Source organism: Pristis pectinata, chromosome 6 (assembly GCF_009764475.1).
Source record: "Pristis pectinata isolate sPriPec2 chromosome 6, sPriPec2.1.pri, whole genome shotgun sequence".
Lineage (NCBI taxonomy): Eukaryota > Metazoa > Chordata > Chondrichthyes > Rhinopristiformes > Pristidae > Pristis > Pristis pectinata.
The window spans coordinates 6681144-6704310 of record NC_067410.1 but is presented as its reverse complement, the minus strand read 5'-3'; the positions used below and the strand labels follow the sequence as shown (position 1 = coordinate 6704310).

Here is a 23167-nt window from a genome sequence, read left to right as displayed (position 1 = left end):
AATGCACACCAGTGGTTCTACTTCATTAGGAGTTTGAGGAGATTTGGTATGTCACCAAACACTCTTGCAAATGTATGTTAGAGATCATTCTGACTGGTTGCATCACTGCCTGGTATGGATGCTCCGAAGTGCAGGATTGAAAGAGGCTGCAGAGGGTTGTAGTCTCAGCCAGCTCCATCACAGGCACAACCCTCCCCACCATTGAGGACATCTTCAAAAGGCGGTGCATCAAGAAGGCGGCATCCATCATTAAGGACCCTCACTACATGGGACATGCCCTCTTCATGTTACTACCATCAGGAAGGAGGTAGAGGAGCCTGAAGACCCACACTCAACGCTTCAGGAACAGCTTCTTCCCCTCCGCCATCAGATTTCTGAACGGTCCATGAACCCATGAACACTACCTCGTTATTCCTCTTTTGCACTATATTTATTTTGTAACTTATAGTAATTTTTATGTCTTTATGTCTTGCACTGTACACCTGCTGAAAAACAACAAATTTCAAGACGTATGTCAGTGATAATAAACCTGGTTCTGATTCAACCACCCCCCTTGCTCCAAAAATACACACTTTATTTCCAGTTTTAGATACCATTAATTAGTCTAGAACATAGAACAGTACAGCACAAGAACAGGCCCTTCAGCCCACGATGTCTGTGCCAAGCATGATGTCAAGTTAAACTAAATTTTCCCATTATTCAGCCATCCAATACCAGAGGGCATGCATTTAAGGTGAGAGGGGGTAGGTTCAGAAGAGACGTGGGGGGTAAGTTTTTTTACTCAGAGAGTGGTGGATGCCTGGAATACATTGCCTGATAGGGTGATGGAGGCAAAATCATTGAGGGCTTTTAAGAGGGGCTTGGATGGGCACATGAATGAGAGGAAAATGGAGGGATATGGGCAATCTGTAGGTAGGAGGGATTAGCTGTGTTGGCAGAACATTGTGGGCTGAAAGACCTGTTCTGTGCTGTACTGTTCTATGTAAATCTCTTCTGCCTGCACATGATTCATATCCCTCCACTCGCTGCATTTTTATATACCTATCTAAAAGCCTCTTGAATGCCACTATCGTATCTACTTCCACCACCATCCCTGGCAGCATGTTCCAAGCACCCACTACTTATCTGTGTAAAAAAAAAACTTGCCCCACACACCTTTCCCCCTCTCGCCTTAAAGCTATGCCCTCTAGTATTCAACATTTCTACCCTGGGGAAAAAGATTCTGATCATCTGCCCTATCTATGCCTCTTAAGATTTTATAAGCTTTTATCAGATTCCCCCCCTCAGCCTCCGCTGAGTAAGCATAACCAAATAATTAAGCATAACTAAAGTAAGCATAACTTAGTTAGCATAACTAAAACCAGTCCCAGTCCATTTGTGGGAATGCTGCACTATTGGAAGTGCCGTAAATCAGGGTCTCATTTCCACAGGGGATGTAAAGATTCTTTGACACTGTTTTGAAGAACAAAGCAGTATGCTCTTGCCAATATATCTACCACAAAGCAGCAGGCTATATTTTTTGCTCTGTATTTGTGTATATATGGTACATTTTGTTATTTAATCCCTGGGATTATACAACAAAATGTACCATATACAAGCAACCAGTTGCTTGAGGCCAGCATTGTTCCATTGGTTAATGTGATTTATCTTGCCATCTTATTGACCTCAAGAAAAAGCAACCTTGTCATCGTGTAGGAGATAAGAACATAGAAGCAGGAGTAGGCTATTGATTAAGATCATCGCTGATACTTTACCTCAGCATCACTTCTCCCCACCCCCCCCCCCAACCTCCTATCCCCTGCAAAAAGCTATTGATCTCTGCTTTAAGTACAGAGCCAAAAATATAGACTGAAGCTTCAGTATGGCATTGTGGGAATGCTGCACTGTTGGGAGTGCCGTCTTGCAGATGAGATGCTAAGTCAGGGCTCTGTCTCATTTCCACAGGGGATGTAAGAGATTCTTTGACACTGTTTTGAAGAACAAAGCAGTATGCCCTTGCCAATATACCTCTTGGTATCATAACCCCGACCTTTTCAAAAACTTGCTGTGTGCAAATTTGCTGCTGAGTTTCCTACATTACATGAATGGTTAAATCTCAGAAATAAAGCCACACTTCATTGGCTGCCAATTGTTTTGGGACATCCCGAATGGGCTATCAAAGACAAGTCTTTCTTTCTAAGGTACTAGCCCAGCTGAGATAGACAGAAGATATTCAGCGACAGCATTCAACCTCTGATCAGTTATTTGGGTTTATTTTCTAGGGAGATCCTGGCAAACCTGGTGAATCTGGGTCAAGAGGACTCAGGGGAGAACCTGGGCCCCCAGGCCCAGCTGGTGATCGAGTAAGTTTGAAGTTTAACTCCTTCCCAGTGTACGGTAACACATCCAAATCTTTGCTTTTTGTTGATTGACCACATATAGAACTCTGTACATAGTTCACCACCAAACATGATTTGGACATTAAACTTTCTATTGCCCCTCCATGAACCCAACCCCGATGTCAATGGACAAAGTTCAATTGATCATTCACCTTTCTGTTTCATTTTGGGTAAAGATGAGTTAATGTCAACTGTTCTTGGATATTTGGAGGACATCTTTCTCTAAGCCTGGTTGATGTTGAAACATTTCTTTTGGAAAAAGGTTGGGTAACGAAAACTTGGATGATCATTGAGGTGTCCATTGCGATTTCCAGTGTAGTACCATTCAATGACAGAACCTGGCAAATTGGCATTGGTAGGAGGGGTAGCTAGTTGTTGGATGCTTTCTATATTCAATTTGCTTGTTGGACACTTCCTAATGTGACTGTACATTAATATTATCTTATTATTGTGACAGGGTTTGGAGGGTCAACGGGGTCTCCCTGGACCACAGGTAAATTCCTCACTCTGTACTCTTACAGCTTGTATCCATTCTCTGTTACCCATCGGTTTGTACAGAATGTTGCAACTCAACATCAGGACCACGATTTGAGTAGTGACTCGGTGGTTAAAGTATTGTTGACATGTTGTGGATAATCAGCAAGTATAGTGTCTGAATGAGAAAGTATTTGATGATTTCCTTTCCACTGACCCTGTCCTGGCCCTACTGATGCTACGGGCTGTGTTCGCTTGAGGTGATGGGGTGAATATTGCTTCTGTCTAAGTAGTCTCAAATGACAACTTGCTCTGGGTCCTGATTGCTACATTCATGGCTGACTTATACCAGCAGAAAACTTGGACCAATCTTTTAAAGTTACCACCAAGCATCGCAACAGCGACCATGCTTCAGGGCTGCGTAATAGACCGTGAAATGTTTTGAGGTCACAAAAGTCATCATGTAAATGCAATTTTTATTTATCCTTAATAAACCCATAGAATTGCGAATAAAAGTTTGAAATTCATGAGTGTTGGAATAGAACAAGAAGGAGTGAGGAGAGATTAACAGAGGAGAAACCATTTTGATGATACTCTGAGTAAGTGAAGTATGTGAATGAATTACAGCATGGAATGAGGCCATTTTGCCCCTTGAGTCTGTACAAGCTCTGTACAGCTCGTTACATACCCCCACCCTCCACCTATAGTCTTGCAAATTCATTCCTTTCAGATATTTATCCAGCTCCCTATTGAACACTACAATTAAATCTGCCGTCACTACTTCCCCTTGCAGTGCATTCCGACTGCACTGAAGTAATCCTCATGTCATCTTTGGAAGAAGAGAAATTGGAACTACTGCTCAGAGCCGTAGAGAGGAAGAATTCCATCAGGATTTGTATATGTTTAAGGTTCAACTTTGATCTTTAAATTTGTTTTGTTTATTTTGACTTTCCTTTAGGGAGATCAAGGTCCAAGAGGATTCTCAGGAGAAAAGGTGATGTTCCTTCTAAGTTCCAATAACTGAGTAATACGTTCCTTTCCTAAAACTAAGGCATATCTGTCCTCTACCTCCAATTTATGGTTGTCAGTCATAGAAGGGAGTACAATGAAGGTTCGCTGGACTGATTCCTGGAATGGTGGAACAGATGTACGGGAGAAGATTAGGTCCACTAGGCCTTTATTCGCTTGAGCTTAGAAGAATGAAGAATATAGAACAGTATAGCACAGGAACAGGCCCTTCGGCCCACAATGGCTATGCCGACCATGATGCCAATTAAACTGCACACTTGTCTGTAGATAGTCTATATCTCTCCATTCCCTGCCTATTCACGTATCTGGCTAAATGCTTGTTAAATGTTGCTATCATAATGAAGGGTGGTGTCTATTTAAAAATTACAAAATTCGGACTGAGCTGGATGTGTAGAGGACGGAATGAGAGGTCATGATCAAGGGTTATTGGGCAAGAGGCTTTGGAATGAGATGAGCAACAATTTCTTCACTCAGCAGGTTACAAACCTGTAGAACTTACTACAACAGAAGGCTGCACAGGTCAAGTTGCTGAATATATTTAAGAAGGAGGTGAGTAAATTTCTAGGTACAAAAGACATCAAGGGGTATGGGGAGAGTTTGGTTATAGGATTGAGATACCATGATCATATTGAATGGCAGAGCAGGTCCAAAGAGCCAAATGGCGTACTTCTGCTCCTGTTTTCCATGTTTCTGTACAACACTCTTGTCCAGGTAAAGCCTGTTAGAAAAGTAGGTGTGGGAACTGAAAGTGCAAAGCTGATATAATAATGGGACAGGAGGCTATTTAAAAGCTGTGCTAAGGCAGCGAAGCCTTGCTCTGCACAAGGCTTACATTACATTTGATTCGGTACTTCTTGCCTGTCGTGCGGGAAGATTTTCCATTCCCCAGCTCTGGGACACTTCACCTTGATGACAAAAGGCTCATCAATTAAAAAAAAATAGGTAAACAAAATGGTTAAATTGTTCAGCAGCATAAAAAATCAACTTTGTTCACCTTTCTAAGTTTCAGACTGTTGCATCATTTTTCTTTTGAGGGCTCAGCCATAATTTTGGTTCCACTTCTTTTCATCATTTCTCCACATAGATAAGGTTTAGACCCAGTCGTAATATCTGATGATGTGTTTCTGAGAGTTTTCTGGTACTGGTGGTAAGAATACAAAGAGGAAAAAAATTACATGCCTTCTTAATCTCTCTTTATGTTAAATGTTCTTGACTGCCTCTGCTTACCCCGTTCTGAACTTTTTTTGTTCATTCTTCTTGCAGTAACACACACCAGTTTCCTCACTTCCTTAAAACCAGGGCTAATCTGTTATCTGCATCCATTGCCTGCAACCTACAGACTGGAACTTCACTCAGTCTTCCTTCTCACCCTCAATATGCTTTTAAAATCCCATGTTTGCACCATTTTATCATTGATGATGTAACAGAATTCACTTTCAGTGTCCTAATGAAGAACCTTTACTGAGCAGTCCATTACTAGTTGGTACCTCTATATATTTTCTCTAGCTCATTGAACGCGGAAGTTCCTTCCATTAACTCCAAGCTATTTAGCTCCCCCCCCCCCACCCCCCCCCCCTCCCCCCACGAGAAATTAAATTTTTGGACATTTTTGCCTGAGTTTATTGAACACACATTCTAAGCCAGAAAGCTAAGACCATGCGAGGACGAGTTCATATCTGGGGTGCACTGATGATTGAAGCACTGCAGCTACTCACCCTGGTCACTTCAAGCAAAGTCCTGTCCACTTCTTCTGGAGGTTCAAACGGATGACAGATTTGCTGAAGCTGTTCAAAGACAAGCCTAGTGCTCTCCCAGATCAGTATTCATCCCTTGAATTAAGGCATCAAAAAGTGATTTAATGATAAATTCATCTTAGAGCTGTTAGTGGGATTTGATGCTACAGAATGGCTACACCTTTTGGAAGCAATATATGAGAAAGATAATGAACTGTACCAAGATTTTTGACATGGTGAAATGCTACAGAAATGCAAGCAGCGTTGTTTATATTGTAATTGTGGGACAACATTGAACCTCCCAAGCAATGTTGAACTTGCCCTCACAAGAACACAAGAAAATAGGAGCAGGAGTAGGCTCTCAAACCTGCCCCTGGTTTATGGCTGATCTATCCCTGGCCTCCTCTGTGCCAGATCCCCATAGCCCTCAATTCCATGACCTTTCAAATTTTTATCCACCACCACTTTAAAAATATCCAACCATCTAGCCTTCACAGCTCTTTGAGGTAGAGGATTCCAGAGATTCACCACTCTCCACAGGAAGACATTTCCACTTGCCTCTGTTTTAAATGACCAGCCCCTCATCTTTTCACCAGACTCTCCCGCTGATGAAAACATCTTGACATCTACCCTGTCAAGCTCCTTAGGATTTAGTATGTTTCAATAAGACCACCTAAACTCCAAAGAGTACAGATCCAACTTATTTTAGCTTCTCTTGATGGGACAATCACCTCATGCCAGGAGGAATTAGCCTGGTGAATCGCTTTTGGACTGTTTCCAATGCTATGATATCATTTTGTGACATGTCAGGTTGGAGCAAAGGGCAGTTATTCATCCAGTGGGACATCACCAGCCATGGCCTTTCTCTCTCTACTCTGCTGAAAACTTTGTCAACATCTCCATCACCTCAAAGTAGCTGATGGATCTGTGCTCATGAAGGATATACATGGATATCAGCTGCCTCCCCACCCTCACCGAACCCCGTCTGACCTGATCAAGAAGAAAGGAATCCAGTCAGTCACATTGCAAAACAATGCAGCAGGATATTGTAGCAGTACCATGAGGAAGGTGCGCTCTGATGTCCTTCATTCCACCGGATTCTGTGTCCATCTCTGATCCAGATTTCCAGTAGGATGAAGTGCATGAGGTGTCTCCGCAAACAACGGAAGGGTGTTCTTCCCCTGCCCTTTTCCCACAAGCCCTGCTGCCCTGAAATGAGTAAGTGTCTTGTCAACTGTGTGCTGCAGATAAAAGGAAACTATACATCAGGAGAGCATACTGTAGAGCAGGAGGATATTTCTGACCCACTTCTATATTTGGTTTTCAACTGGCTTGTTGTCCATGTGCCTCTAAGTCTCATCTAGTGTTTGAGAAAATGGATCTATGGATCTAAATCAACCGTGGAATATTCTCAAGGGGTTTAATGGCCTCCAATCTAAATATTTCTTTCCTGTTCTTGTAAAGATCCATTTGATATACTCTACACTTTCAGCTAAAATTCGGAATGCAAGAGTAGGGACAGGCCACTAAGCCTCTCAAGCCTTCCATACCATTCTATCTGATCTTGATGTTAAATTCATTCCACTTATCCATCTGACTTACATTCTGCTCAGCCACCGAATGAGAAACGTAATGGTCTCAGACTTTGAGACGTTGACTGAGCCCTCTCTCTGGGTCTCTCGCTCTCTCCTCTCCCAGTCTTTCAACCCAGGGGTTGTTAACCAAGGATTTCCACCACTAGCTTGCATCACCCCTGGATCTGTTGCTATAATTAGGTCCAGGCCCACCAGCTGTATCATAAGTATGCCAAAGTAACGGAAGAAGGATTAAGAATAGCAGAGGAAGTAGGTGTGAAGGTTTTGAGGAGAATATTTTGCAGCTATGCTGCCTTGTTTGTGGCTCTCCCACTAGTGAAAACACCTCAACATCTACCCTGTCAAGCCTCCTTCGAATTTTGGAGACACAAGAGACGGCAGATGCTGGAATTGGAGCAAAAAGCAAACTACTGAAGGAACTTAGAGGGTCGAGCAGCATCTGTGGGGGGGAAGGAATTGTCGGTGTTTCAGATTGAGACCCTGCATCAGGCCTGATAAGATATCTTTATCAGTCACATGTACATCGAAACACACAGTGAAATGCACCTTTTGCATAGAGTGTTCTGGGGGCAGCCCGCAAGTGTCGCCACGCTTCCGGCGCCAACATAACGTGCCCACAACTTCCTAACCCTTTGGAATGTGGAAGTGGCCGGAATTGAATCCGGGTCGCTGGCACTGTAATAGCGTTACGCTAACAGCTGCACCACGGTGCCTGCACCGAGAGTGGAGAGGGAAGATAGCTGGTATGAAGACAGGGGTAGGGGTGAGATGGGGTCCGGTAGGTGATAGGCGGAATGAGAAGGGCTGATATATGACAGGCAGAAGGAACCAGGTGGGGGACGGGATGGGCGGTGGTGTTGGGAGACAGAGGCAGGTGGGTATTTGGTGGAAGCAGACAAGCGAAAAAAAGATGTTTATTGGAAAGATGAGGCAGATGGAGATAGAGAAAGGGGAACACAGGAGGTCAGGGTTACCTGAAATTGGAAAATTCAATGTTCACACCATCGGGTTGGAGCCTTCCTGGTGGAGTCTGAGGTTATCACTTCTTGGTTACCTCAGCCTCTGTGCTGCAGCCGGGAGGTGTGCTGTTTTCTCAGCCTTTCCTGTAAGGAATTCCAAACATCCAAAGGGAAGGTGTCCACACAGCGCGTACTGTGTCGGGATTAACGGAGACTTGCTGCCATGTTCCTGAAGGGGGTTGTTACAGGGACGGCACTGGTTAGCGTTGGAGACAAAGGAATTAGTGAGCAGAATGTTGATAGGCTAGCTGTATCTAATATGCTTTTTCAGATGAGTAGAATTTTGTACTTTGCTCCCAGATTCATTATGGAAATAAGAGAATATTGTGGTAAAAATGTATTCAACCACATGTTTTAACATAGAACATGGAACATAACAGCACAGAATAGGCCCTTCAGCCCAAAATGTTGTGCCGACATAGCTATTCCCTCCTACCTACAGAATGCCCATATCCCTCTATTTTCCTCTCATTCATGTGCACATCCAAGGCCCTTTTAAAAGCCCCCAATGAATTTGCCTCCACCACCCTATCAGGCAATGCATTCCAGGCATCCACCACTCTCTGAGTAAAAAAAGTACCCCTGACGTCTGTTCTGAACCTACCCCCTCTCACCTTAAATGCATGCCCTCTGGTATTGGATCGTTCAATAATGGGAAGAAGATATTGCTTGTCCACCCTATCTATGCCCCTCATAATGTTATACACTTCCAACAGATCACCCCTCAGCCTCCACCCCTCCAGAGAGAAGAGCCCAAGTTTGTCCAGCCTCTCCTGATAGCACATGCCCTCTAATCCAGGCAGCATCCTAGAAAACCTCCTCTGCACCCTCTCTAAAGCTTTACTTTTGCATTACTTTTTAATATTCTCTCCTTTCTGTGAAGTCATTCTTTAACGAATAGACCTGGTGCTGTTTCTCGCATCTCCTCCTTCAGAGATGACCCAGCATCACGAGGATTTGTAGGCCTTTTGTCCACGGAAGCATTGCACTCGAAGCAAGTCCTGCCTGATTGCACACCCAGTTGCAACACTTCGCCAGATGGATCATAGATAGCGATCAGGAATGGGAACTGGACTAACTTTCTCATCCCCCTGGTGCGTGGGGTAAGAGGAGGGGAATGTTGAGGTCAATAGTCGCTTCAGAATTGTTGGTGGTCATTGAATGTAAACTATTCTGTTCTGTAGAAAGAAGCTCTGCCAATGCAATTCCTCTCTTCAGTGAGACAAAAGGAAACTCCAGCTGTAATCCTAAATAGAAACAAAAATGTTACGGTAGAAGTTCACCCTCTAAACAAGTGAAGCAGTGATGTGTGCACATTGAATTCTGCTTCTGGAGCTTGGGGGTTTGAGGGGAGCAGAAATTCAGGAGTAGAGTTCAATGTGCTGAGTGAATTCTACAGAGAATTCATTTCCATCCAAATCTATCATAATTTTTTATTGAAATTTTTAGTCTACGTCATTTCCTTATGAAAATACTACAACTACAGTGGCACACCTTTAACACTTTTCTTTGCTCTCGAATGCAGGGAGAAAGAGGATCACCTGGGCTGGATGGCAGGAACGGAATTGATGGGAAGAATGGTCTCCCAGGGCCTCCTGGGCTGAGGGTGAGTATGTGGCACGTGTCCAAAGGATCCAGTGGGACAGAGTTATAGATTTTGCTGTTTGTAAATAAACAGAAGGGAAGATAAGGTAATGGAACCAGTTGAGAGAGCTGGGCAGCTCAAAGAAGATCCTACACAGTTGCAGTCTATTTGTTTCCAAGGGCAGAGCTCCTGCAGTTGGGAAGCAATGCATCCTGGTGCTGGAAGTCCACTTCCTTGGCCACTGTTTTACCTTTGGTATGACATCTCTATTGGAGCAGGAATCAACAATTTAACTCCTCACTTCAATAAGGTCATGACTCAACCTCTGTATCAATATTACTTTCCTGCTCTGTTCCCAAAAACCTGATTCCTTTAGTGCCCAAGGATATCTTGATCTCAGCCCTGAATATAGCCAGTGATTAAGCATGCACAGTCTCAGGGGAAGAAAACTCCCCTGAGTTAAATATCTCCTTAACTTGGTCCTAAGTGAGGACTGGACTTTCCAACCTCTCAGCGTATACCCCATTAGACTGTCTAATAGCTTTGTGTTTCTCTGAGTCCATTATGCTCAAGAGAATGCAGGCCTATTCAACAGTGTCTCCTTTTGGACAACTCTGTCATCCCAGGGATCACCCAGATTGCCTTGTGTGAAGCAATTATACCAGTGCCAACCAAGTTCCAGTCAAGGGCCATCTCCAACAACAGAGATCCTCACCATCTACCCTCGACGTTTATTTGCGTTACTCCTGCCAAAAGCTCCATTATCAGTGTTGACGGGAAACTTAACTGGACCACTCACAATTGCTATACCTGCAACATCAGAACAGAGGTTGGATAATTTGCAGCCAGTGATTCAGCTCCTGAGTCAGCCAAGTCTTGCCACCATCTACCAGGCACAAGTCAGGAGCCCAGTGGTATTACCTTCACTTGCCTGGATATGCAACTCCATCAAATCTCAAGGATACGGGGCAAACTGATCGTACCTCATCCATCCACGCCTTTCATCATCGTCCCAACTTGACCACTGTGCGCAACCCCTCTAGGATAAAGTAACTCGCCGAGGCTACTCCAACAGCATCTCCCAAACCTGCAGCCTCTACCACTAAGAAAGCCAAGGTATTGGTATTGGTTTATTATTGTCACTTGTACCGAGACACAGTGAAAAACTTGTCTTGCGTACCGTTCATACAGATCAATTCATTACACAGTGCAGATACATTGAGTTAGTACAGAGTGCATTGATGTAGTACAGGTAAAAACAATAACAGAATACAGAGTCAAGTGTCACAACTACAGGGAAGTGCATTGCAGGTAGACAATAAGGTGCAAGTTCACAACAAGGTAGATTGTGAGGTCAAGAGTCCAGGTGAATGGGTACCACCACCTGCAGTTCTCCCCCATCCCAAGTAGCGCACCTTCCTGAGTTGGAAATATATCACCAGTCCTCCATGACTGGGAATGAGGAACTTGGCAAATTCGCCTGGACTGCACCTTCTCCGGGGTGATTAGGGACCGGAATTAAATTTTAGTCTTTCGACCACAGAACAACCCTCCAATGACATTGGCACACTATATCCCCGCTGGTGTCAGAAAGGGTGTTTGAGCTATTCATTGACAGGTACCAGTTGCTGAGATTGAAGGGAAGATTTTAGTGACAGCCCCCACACCTTACATGGACTGATTCACAGGTTCCCAGACAGGGCCTGACCTTCTCCCCACCCCCACGCACTCATCGACATTGGTGTCACTCCTGAACAGGTGTGGTCCAGGAGTTAAAGTCTCCCCGATCTCCAGAAGTGAAAGTAAACCAGTACAGGCAGGCAGGGTGTACCCACAGGCAGGCAGGGTGTACCAATAAGAAGGTGGCTGACATAATACAAAGCAATTCAATGGGCAATGTTAACAATGTGGCTGTTTCAGTGAGGAATTTAAGTTAGTTTCACCCCTGCCAACCTCGTGCTACAACACTTCCAAGCTTCCATCCCAAACACCCACCCGTCTCCTTGTTAACATCAGTATTTTTGTAGAGCAGCTAGATTGAGAGCGGATTGTGGGACCTGGCTGCTCCTTATCATCTCGCAAACCAGTTAGTCCCGGTTAGTGGTGATTAGAGATTAATTTACCACAGGGGAGCATTTAGTTACATCTGGCCGGTGACTTTGTTGATGCTCATGTATGCACTTCACTTCCTCTTCAGGGTGACCAAGGGAAACAAGGGGAGCCTGGCAGAGACGTAAGTAACAATAAAAGTGAAGACCTGTGCTCCGACCTATGGTTCTACTAACTTCTTTCGTGAATCCCTTTATCTCTGGAATCTCCTCCATTCCTATGACCTTCCAAGAACTCCAAACCTAGACTCTCACTTCCTGCACCTCTCGACCACCATTGTTGGTTATTTCCCTGCCTACAGCCTATCTCTGGAATACCCTCCTGTCTTCCTCCTACTCTAAGATACTCCTGAAAACCTACCTCTTAGACCAAATTTTTGGTCACCTATCCTAATGTCTTCTTCATTGTAGTATTAGTCTGATGACAATCCACTGAAAGACCTTGATCTGTTTCCCACAACTCTTCAAAAATACTTTAATTGGTTGTAAAGTATCTTGGGAAAACCTGGGGTTGTGAAAAGCTCTATAGAAATAAAGTTTTTCATTAGTAAAGTACAACCTACACAAATGATTTGCAGGATAGATTGGGAGTCGATCAAATAAAATTGGTATTAAAATGCTGAAGTCTCCTTTATGAAAGACCCATTAAATGCATTTGTCCTGTTGTTTAAGTCATGTAGTATTTGGCTGAAGAAATTTCCTATCCAGTATACTTAAATAAAGCTATATAACAATAATAATTTAGACCCTGGAATCGTTCAGCAGCTGGGAGAAATGTGGGCAATACTTGATAGGTTTTAAAATTTCTTATGTGGCATTTATTGATCAAGTCATGTATGTGCAGAATTATACCATGAGAGGCAATAACTCATTTCACAATTGTTTATTTATTGTTGACGAGACTGACCACTCAGAGTGACACTTTTACATTCAAGACCCACAAAGAGAGCTTCTCCAAGCAGGTTTACACCATGGTTCTTGAAGAAATGAAAGTTCTTTTTTTCCCTTCTCACTCTGAAAACATGGTAGGGGAGTAATTTGTTCTTGATTGCTCACACTTAAATTGCAATATGATTTGAGTTTCGGAATCAGAGTTCAAACCACAGCAAGTTTAGCACTAATCAATCCAAGGCAAAGTTCTGAATGCCTCGTTGTGTTACTTCCTCTTGTGGCTCCCTGCCATTGATACTTGGGCAACATCCATCATACAAAGCAGTTGCTTGAAAAGAGAGGCCATTGCCTTTTCACAGCAAACTGTTGATTTTCCCAAGCCACAGTCTTGTAATCAATTCAAAGTCAAAGTCGGGTTTATTGTCATAAGCACGAGTACATGTGTGCACAGGTGCAATGAAAATCTTGCTTGCAGCAGCATCACAGGCACAGAGCATCAGAGACACAACATTCACAAGAAAAACATAAATTATGCAAAATTTTTACAAGAAAGAAAACAGTTCAGACAAAAAAAGTCCATTGTAGCGCAAAGTGGTCATAGTGTTGCTTTACTGAGGTAGTGATTAGGGTTGTGCAGGTTGGCTAAAGAACCGAATGGTTGAAGGGAAGTAGCTGTTCTTGAACCTTGTGGTGTGGGACTTCAGGCTTCTGTACCTCCTGCCCGATGGTAGCTGTGAGAGGATGGCATGGCCCGGATGGTATGGGTCTTTGATGATAGATGTTGCCTTCTTAAGGCAGCGCCTCCTGTAGATACTACCGATGGTAGGGAGGGATATGCCTGAGATGTATTGAGCTGAGACAACTCCTCTCTGTAGCTTCTTACATTCCTGTGCATTGGAATTGCCATACCAGACCGTGATGCAACCAGTCAGGATACTTTCAACAGAATTGCTGTGAAAAGTCTGAGTTTCAGAAGGTGTACTTGTTAAGAACATCCTTAGAGGAGAAAAGGCAGGCATCATAAGAATGCATTTCAAACCTGCTCTGTTAGTATATTCTATTTTGTCTTTTGTGGGAATGTGAAACATGTTGATGTTCTTACAACACAGGGGTTGCCTGGCCCTAGGGGAGAGGCAGGAGCATCGGGGACAACAGGACCTCAGGGCCCACCAGGACATCCGGTAGGTTCCATGTTTATTTGTTTGACGGTGAAGTGTGAAGTGCACAGAGCTCTATCCCGCTGAGGTTTGGTGCATGCAGTTCAGTCAACAGGAAGCTGTGCTAGAACTGGTTGCAATGCCTATACTTCTTCATGGAGCGAGCTTTTTGGCCGTGGTTTGAACTGCGCAATTGCTCCTGAGGAGAGGTGTTGGGAGATTTTGCAGTGTAAATGAGTCCACTCAAGGCATATCCTGCCTGCTTCCTCCAGTATGGCAAAGGAACATAGAACATAAAACATTACAGCACAGTACAAGCCCTTTGGCCCACAATGTTCTGCCGACATTTTATCCTGCTCTAAGATCTACCTAACCCTTCCCTCCCACATAGCCCTCCATTTCTCTATTATTCATCTAAGAGTCTCTCAAATGTCCTGAATGTATCTGCCCCCACAACCTCTGCTGGCAGTGCGTTCCACGCACCCACCACTCTCTGTGTAAAAATAAAAATTACCCCTGACATCCCCCTTATATCTTCCTCCAATTACCTTAAAATTATGTCCCCTCGTGTTAGCCTTTCTCGCCCTGGGAAAAATTCTATGACTGTCCACTCAATCTATGCCTCTTACCATCTTGTACACCTCTATCAAGCCACCTCTCATCCTCCTCCTCTCCAAAGAGAAAAGCCCTAGCTCACTCAATCTTTCCTCACAAGACATGCTCTCCAATCCAGGCAGCATTCCTGGTAAATCTCCTCTGCACCCTCTCTAAAACTTCCACATCCTTCCTATAATGAGGCGACCAGAACTGAACACAATACTCCAAGTGTGGTCTGACCAAGTTCTATAGAACTGCAACATTACCTCGCGGCTCTTGAACTCAATCCCCTGACTAATGAAGGCCAACACACCATATGCCTTCTTAACAACTCTATCGACCTGCGTGGCAACCTTGAGGGATCTATGGACATGGACCCCAAGATCCCTTTGTTCCTCCAGGAGTGGTGGAAGGAAATCAATCCAAATGCCCCCATATTCCTGGTGGGGCAAGGGGTTGGGAGATGTGGCGATGGAGGTGAAGATGGTCTTTGAGTGATGGCACAACTTGGGTGATAGTGAAACAAAACCAGAAAATGCTGGAACCACTCGGCAGGTCAGACAGCATCTGTGGAAAGAGAAACAGTTAACGTTTCGGCTCTACCATCCTGCGTAAGAGAGAGTTGCACGGTAGACCTGAACATAGAGCATAGACTGTAGAACAGTACAGCACAGGAACAGGCCTTCCAGCCCACGATGTCTGTGCCGACTATGATGCCAAATTCAACTGAACCTATCTGCTTGCATGTGATCCATATCCTTCCACTCCCTGCATGTTCATATGTCTATTCAAATGCCTCTTAAACACCACTGTTAAAAACTATCTGTTTCCACCACTACTCCTGGAAGCCCATTCCAGGCACCCACCATTCTCTGTGTAAAAGCAAATTTGCCTCACATATTTCTTTTAAACTTTCCCCCTCTCACCTTAAAGCCATGTCCTCTGGTATTTGACATTTCTAACCCGGGAAAAAGAATCTGACTACCTACCCAATATATGCCTCTCATAATTTTAATAAACCTCTATCAGGTCTTCCCTCAGCCTCTGACACTCCAGAGAAAACAATCCAACTTTGTCCAACCTCTCCTTATAGCTAATACCCTCTAATCTAGACAACGTTCTGGTGAACCTCTTAGAACACTATTAGTATTGGTTTATTATTGTCACTTGTACCGAGGTACAGTGAAAAGCTTGTCTTACAAACCGTCAATTCATTACACAGTGCAGTTACATTGAGTTAGTACAGATTACATTGAGTTAGTACAGACACAGTACAGGACCTTTGGCCCACAATGTTGTGCCAACATTTTATCCTGCTCTAATATCTATCTAATCCTTCCCTCCCAAATGTTAACCCTTTCCTCCTATTTCTCTATCATTCATGTGTCTATTGAAGAGTCTCTTAAATGTCCCTAATATATCTGCCCCCACAACCTCTGCCAGCAGTGCGTTCCACGCACCCACCAATCTCTGTGTAAAAAAAACTTACCCCGACGTCCCCCTTGTACCTTTCTCCAATCACCTTAAAATATGGTCCCCCCTCCGTGTTAGCCATTTTTGCCCTGGGAAAAAGTCTCTGACTGTCCACTCAATCTATGCCTCTTATCATCTTGTTGACTTCTGTCAAGTCACCTCTCATCCTCCTCCTATCCAAAGAGAAAAGCCCTAGCTCACTCAACCTATCCTCTGCACCCTCTCCAAAACCTCCATTTCCTTCCTGTAATGGGGTGACCAGAAATGCACATGTTGACTGTTTCTCTTTCCACAGATGCTGTCTGAGCTGCTGGGTTTTTCCAGCACTTTCTATTTTTGTTTCGGACATCCAGCATCTGCAGATTTTCATTCAGGTGATCGTAAATTGGCCCCACTCCCTGACCAATTCCCCTTTCCATTGGATCAATGCAATGTAAAACAGATGGGAAATTCACTCACACCCAAAACCGCCCATCCGTCCCCCACAACTCCTGCTACATTGTGCCCAGTGTCAGGTGGTGGTGGTTACCTGTTTAACTTCCATCCAGATGCTCAATGCACCACTATTTATCTGTGTCAAATCAAAATGAAGGCAAGTGCAGTTGAATGTTGAGCATTAACATGTTCCGGCTGTTATTGGATGATTTACGATGAGTTGCAAAGTTCACCGGTCTGGCGTGACAAAGCCCACTGATAAAGGCGAGCTTGTAGAACGTATCAAGCACTTGTTGCAGAGAATTTGAGGGGCGGGTAGGATTTCAGATTCTGATTATCCTCCATCTGATTTCCTTAAGGCAAAGAGGTCCAACTGGGTAAGAATGTTCTGTGGTTGAGTGTCACCCGGGAAGAGAAGATATTAGTCATGGCTCCCACTCCTGCCCTCTGAGCAAGAGGACAGGATCAGTTTCAAGTGTGATGATACTTACAATGGAATACCCCACCAGCAATGTCTACCCTGACAAGGAAAGTCTGTCTGTGATACTATACATTCAGGGAAGGAACAGGAAATTAATTTTAAATGTGTGTATTTTCATTCCTACTGCATCACCACCTTGTTTCTTTTTACTCTACGTAGGGCAAACCAGGGGATAACGGGAGGCCTGGACTTCCTGGAAAGAACGTAAGTGTGTTCAAGCTACTATTCTTTTGTCTTAGAAAAACCTGCTGATACCAGCCTCCAGCAGTGTAACCAAGGCAGTAGTGAGATCCAGGAACTGGCTCTGTAAGGGTCCTGAGGTAAAAATATGAGACCTCTGTCTTTACTTGGTCAGCAGAGAAACTAATTCAGGCCCAGTGACGGAGGCCGGGAGATCACAAGGAGAACTTGGGGTCTCAGGACAGTAATCGTCCTGGCAACTGAAGAATAGTTGGATGGTTCTCTCAAAGACATAGCACAGGCACGATGGGCTGAATAGCCCCCTTCTGTGCTGATTCATTCTAAAATCAAGAGATACGTGTGAAGGAGTGAAAGAGGGTGAAGGAGTGGAGGGGTGGAAAGAGTGACGGGGCGGGGTGTTAGTGAGAGTGGGGACACCTTGGTTTTGGTTTTGAAAATAAATTCTTTGACGCCTCCTTCGTGTCTAGAAAACATTTCTTCACAAAATAGTCTAAAAGTCATGACTTCTAAACTCTGTCCACCACCTCCCTCCCCCACTCCTTTTTGTTATTGTACGAGTTGAAAAAGACAATTTAAATTGTTGAGCATCTTTAAATCTGCCAAACAGTATGGAAGTGTGGACTTGCCAGATCTTTGAAGCAGACGCTCAAGATTCAAATCCCTCCAATGGCCTCCTTCCCCTTTCTCGATAACCTTCCCTAGATTCCCACCCACTTCCAACCCTAGGTGCAATTCCTGACACACTTTGCCTTGACTTGAATTGGAATTCTTTGGTTAATTGTGTGTCGAGGCATAAAGGAAGTGTAGTGGTTAGCATAACGCTATTACAGCGCCAGCGACCCGGCTTCAATTCCCGCCACTGTCTGTAAGGAGTTTGTACGTTCTCCCCATATGTCTGCGTGGGTTTCCTCCGGGTGCTCCAGTTTCCTCCCACATTCCAAAGACATACAGGTTAGGAGCTATGGGTGCCAGAAGAGTGGCGACAATTTGCTGGGGGCACATTCTCAATAACACAAGAAGACACATTTACCTGTGTGTTTCAATGCACATGTGACTGATAAATAAATAAAATTTAAAAACTGTTACATGTGGCATAACAAACAATCTACTGGAGGAACACACACAAGATGCTGGAGGAACTTATCGGGTCGGGCAGCATCTGTGGAGGGAAATGGACAGTTGATGTTTCTGTCCATTTCCGTCCATAGATGCCACCTGGCCCTCTGAGGCCCTCCAGCGTTGTGTGTGTTGTTGCTCCAGATTCCAGTATCTGCGGTCTCATGTGTCTCCAATCTGCTGGAGGAAATCAGCGGGTTGAGCAACATCTGTGGGAGGAAAGGAATTGGTGACAATTCAGGTCAAAACCCTGCATCAGGACTCTGTGTCCCCAGGGTACACATCAGAATTTGGCAGTCAACTGGTTTTCATTTGTTGGTCTTAAACGTCTGGTACATATTGTACTTCAGGCAGGGTCTGGAGTATGAAGTCAAGCAGTGACTGGCAAAAAGAAGATACACCATGATTTTCCTCAGTGATTCCAGGTAAAATCGGAGTTTCTGCCGAGTTTCCAGCAAAGTTACCCCAGAATTTAGGTGGAACCACAAAGAAATTTCTGCCGATAGTTAAGCTACGAGTAACAGTGGAAACTGCAAAGGGTACAACAGCAAAAGACAATGAAGATTCGCACCATGAAGATTCATTGGTCAACAGGAGATGTAGGGAAAATAGATTTAAGTTAATTGGTAAAAGGATAGGAGCGGAGTTGAGGAGAAATATCCTCATTCTTTCCGTCTTTGTTGGCCGACCCCCTCATTTGAGGAGTAAATCGATGGAATCAATCTTTCTGCTTTTCCACAGGGAGAAGATGGGACTCCAGGAGAGGATGGAAAGAAGGTAGGTCTCAACAGGAAAAAAAGGATTAGGCCTGAATGTTCGTCCTTGGCCGGGAAGTGAGGTGAAGCATCCATTGATCCATCTACCTGCTCCACTAAAGTCCTTGTCTGGTCCCAAAAATTACTAGAGCTTATTTTAATCATCCCTTGCCTGAACAGAGCAAGGATGTCATTGAGAGCCTTGCTGTGGATCCATGGAAATGGCCCATAGTGAGATAAGTGAGGTGGGCTTGAAGTGGGTGGGGCTTGGACTAGGGCACCCTGGGAAAGGTGGGGTTTGGGATACAAGAGATCCAATATTCCTCTGTTGGACCAGGATGAGTTAGAACTTACCTGGGAGCATTCGCACTGCCAACTTTTGTGTGATTGAAGGTTGAAATGGCAGGTAAATGGGATAGGAATGGATGGGTGCATTGGTCAGCATGGATATGGTGGGCCAAATGGCCTGGTTCTGTGCTATCACAGAGGGTTTTAAATCTCCTCAAACCCGAATATTTCAGTTGTTAGGAGGCTCCCACTTGCCTGCAGTGTCAGCACCCATCGATAAGAGTTGAAGTATTGTGAAGCGGTGCTGAGGATATAGCTGCAAGAACCATCCAGTTAGTTGGGGGTTGTGGTCATTTCAACAACTCCCAAACCCCGCCACACCCCCACCACACTGTAGTCTAGAGCAACACAGCACAGAAACAGGTCTTTCAGCCCAACTCGTCCATGCCGAATAAGATGCCCATCTAAGCTGGTCCCATTTGCCCTCATTTGGCCCATATCCCTCTAAATCTTTCCTATCAGCCACAGACATTTTGGCTCATTCCAGCGTGCAGTAAGCTGTTGCGCTGTTGAATTTTGCTGCTACCCCTTGGGCAGCGGAATGACTGCATAGTTGCGCAGTCTGCGACATGCATTGCAGCAAATCTCCAAGCTTTCTTCAATAGCATCTAGCAAAGCCCCCAGTTCCTGGAGGGGCAGGAGCAGCAGTCAGACAGCGATGTCACCAGCTCCAAGTTCTCCTCCAAGGTGCACACCATCCTGACTGTCCAATCAGCGTCACGGTGCTAATCCTGGAACTGGGAAGTGCTTTAAGTGCTGGCTTTGCCTGGGACGCCCATATCCTATCAATCATTAAAAAATGTCTCCATTGGTGGCCACCTTCAAATGCATAAAGGAAAACAGGTGGACAAGTTTTGATCTTACCTGCTGCCCCAACCACCTAGCTGAGCAAATAAAGTTGAGGACTAACAATGAAAGGAGTTACAGAGTAATAGAACAATACAGCACGGATGCAGGCCCTTCAGCCCAACCAGTCCATGGCAACCACGGTGCCCACCCAGCTATTCCCAATCTCCTACATTCGGCCCATATCCCTCCAAGCCCTGCCCCTCCATGTACCTATCCAAGTGCTTCTTAAATGATACTATTGTACCTGCCTCAATCGCTTCCTCTGGCAGCTCGTTCCATATACGCACCACCGTCTGCGTGAAAAAGTTGCCCCTCAGGTCCCTTTTAAATCTTTCCCCTTGATGACTGTGTGTAGTCTTAGGAGAATGGAGTAAAATTAATGCTCCCACTACACAATTGTAAGATTGAATTGTGGTCAGGTACGCTTCAGAGAGCATGCTGGGTTGCTACTAATCTGCTAAAATTTTGTGTTTCTGTCTTAGGGTGAAAAAGGTGACCCAGGAGAAACTCCAAGAAATGTATGTATATGTTACAGGAACGTCTGTAGTCAGAACGAGCTGCCAGTTGTAAAAATGCCTTGTATCCAAGAGTAGCTCAAAAGACTCTAGCATTCTACTTCATTTGATTTCTTCCTTATCGTTCGAATGCCCAAGAGTAGGTGGGACTGTAAGATGAATTAGAGCGATGGCTATGACCATTCTCCGCTGTCTGCATCGACTTTCCCATTGCAGAGCTCAGATGCTTCTCCGAATAATATCCAATCGATTTCCCTCCATTACAATGAGTCGCAGATAGGTCCACCATTTGCTGCTCTTTGAGCCAAGAGGCTTATCCTGATTAGCTGTTCCAAATTCAACTGGTCACTAATTTCCATTTATTGCAACCAGCCCCACTCCCTTGACCCATTTCCAGATAACATTCACTTATCTATCTGGAAATTCCCAGAACCGAGGGAGGCAGTTCAACCCATTGTCAGTGCCATCCTGGTCTGTCATTTCTTTTTAATTCTTTTTAAACCATTTAAGCCGTACCGTTCTAAAAGGATATGATTGAAGTTGCTTCCATCAGTCCATCAAGCAGTACGTTCCAGGTAATGATCTCAACCACATGGCTGTTTAATGTGTACACGAATGGACAGTGAGTATTAGTGGACTGGTCAAGGCACTATCGACAGATTGGGTCCTTAAGGCTGTTTGATCCTCATCCACATGAACGTTCCAGCAAGATCATGGGATAACCAGGAGTGGGAATGCTGCAGGTTCACCATGAACCCGGTTGAACCCAGACTGGGATCAGACCTGTGACTTAGCGACCCTCCTGGTGAACTGGTGGGACAAACATAGAACATAGAACATTACAGCACAGTACAGGCCCTTCGGCCCACAATGTTGTGCCGACATTTTATCTTGCTCTGAGGTCTATCGAACCCTTCCCTCCCACACAGCCCTCCATTTCTCTATCATTCCTATGTCTATCTAAGAGTCTCTCAAATGTCCCTAATGTATCTGCCCCCACAACCCCTGTATGGATTTCTGGAAAGAGCACAGATTAATCACTTGTCTCATCGTTTACTTCATGCCAACCAGGGACGAGATGGGGTCAAAGGTGAGCGTGGAGAACCCGGGCTACCAGGACTTATCGGACCTCCAGGCCTGCCGGGTGTAGTTGGACTTCCGGGGCCCCCTGGGCCGGTACGTAATATTCCATCTGGAAAATCTGTAGGCTTTAAGGAACACGGAGGTTCATCTAATAGTGTGTGACTAACAATTTTTTTACTTATTTGTTGACATGTTTTGGACACTGCTGGCAATGCCAGTATTTATTGTCCACCCCTAATTGCCCGCGAAATGAGAGGGCAGTTAAATGTGAACCACGTCAGTGGGTCTGGGGTCACATGTGGACCACACTTGGGTGAGGAAGGCACATTTCTGAATGTCATTAGTGAGCCAGGTGGGATTTTACAACAATCTGGTGGTTTTATGCACACACTGAACACAAGATAGAGATTTAGATTTTAGACATCTTTATTAGTCACATGTACATCGAAACACACAGTGAAATGCATCTTTTTACGTAGAGTGTTCTGGGGGGCAGCCCGCAAGTGTCACCACGCTTCCGGCACCAACACAGCACGCCCACAACTCCCTAACCCGTACGCCTTTGGAATGTGGGAGGAAACCAGAGCACCCGGAGGAAACCCACGCAGTCACGGGGAGAGAACGTACAAACTCCTTACAGACAGCAGCGGGAATTGAAACCCAGGTCGCTGGCGCTGTATTAGTGTTATGCGAACCGCTACACTATCGTGCCTGCCCATAGAAGGAGGAGTCAACCATTCAAAGCCCCCACACTTGCTTTGTCATTCAGTAAAGGCATGGCTGATCTTTTACCTCAGTCCATTGACTTCAGTGGAATTGAATTTCAGAAACAGAGTTCAACCTTCATGTGTTCCTGTATCGCTCGTCTAATGTGTGAAGCAGATGATGAATATTTAAATACACTGCTTTAAACCATACTGTAACAGTGCTTTTCCACTTACATTCTGTTTGTTATAAGTGTTCCCAGTTCATGAAGCTTTAAACTTATTTAATTTTCCCTTGGCTTGGTGATTAAGGTGTTGTTTTCTGGTGGTACTTGGGGCTTATTTCTCCTTTCAGCTTCTGTGAACAGAGTCAATATTTCGGGTCAAAAACTCTATCTGAAATGATTGAAGTTAAGAAACACTGTAGTAGTTTAGATTGCTTCATCATACAGTGATTGACGCTGGCCAACTATTTAATTTTAAGTTGTGTGATAGATTTTTATCTGAAGTTATTGAGTGTTATGGTGTGAAGGCAGGTAAATGAAATTGGGATGTAGATAAGGATCTGCACAGTGTACTCCTGGCCTCAGCTTATCCCCTCTACTTCCAAAGAGGCAGAGACCAGATATTCAGTAGAACGC

General features: G+C 44.5%; 1 protein-coding gene across 1 annotated transcript in view; it reads left to right on the top strand.

Annotated features, from left to right (window-relative positions):
* The window catches only part of col7a1 (collagen, type VII, alpha 1), a 352219-nt gene that overhangs the window by 224992 nt on the left and 104060 nt on the right, over nt 1–23167 (top strand). Inside the window, exons 63-72 of the mRNA XM_052017565.1 lie at nt 2262–2342; nt 2836–2871; nt 3811–3846; nt 9754–9834; nt 12011–12046; nt 13922–13993; nt 17115–17159; nt 19014–19049; nt 20707–20742; nt 21811–21915. Of these exons, the coding sequence (XP_051873525.1) occupies nt 2262–2342; nt 2836–2871; nt 3811–3846; nt 9754–9834; nt 12011–12046; nt 13922–13993; nt 17115–17159; nt 19014–19049; nt 20707–20742; nt 21811–21915 (564 nt within the window). The remainder of the gene's footprint in view (nt 1–2261; nt 2343–2835; nt 2872–3810; nt 3847–9753; nt 9835–12010; nt 12047–13921; nt 13994–17114; nt 17160–19013; nt 19050–20706; nt 20743–21810; nt 21916–23167) is intronic.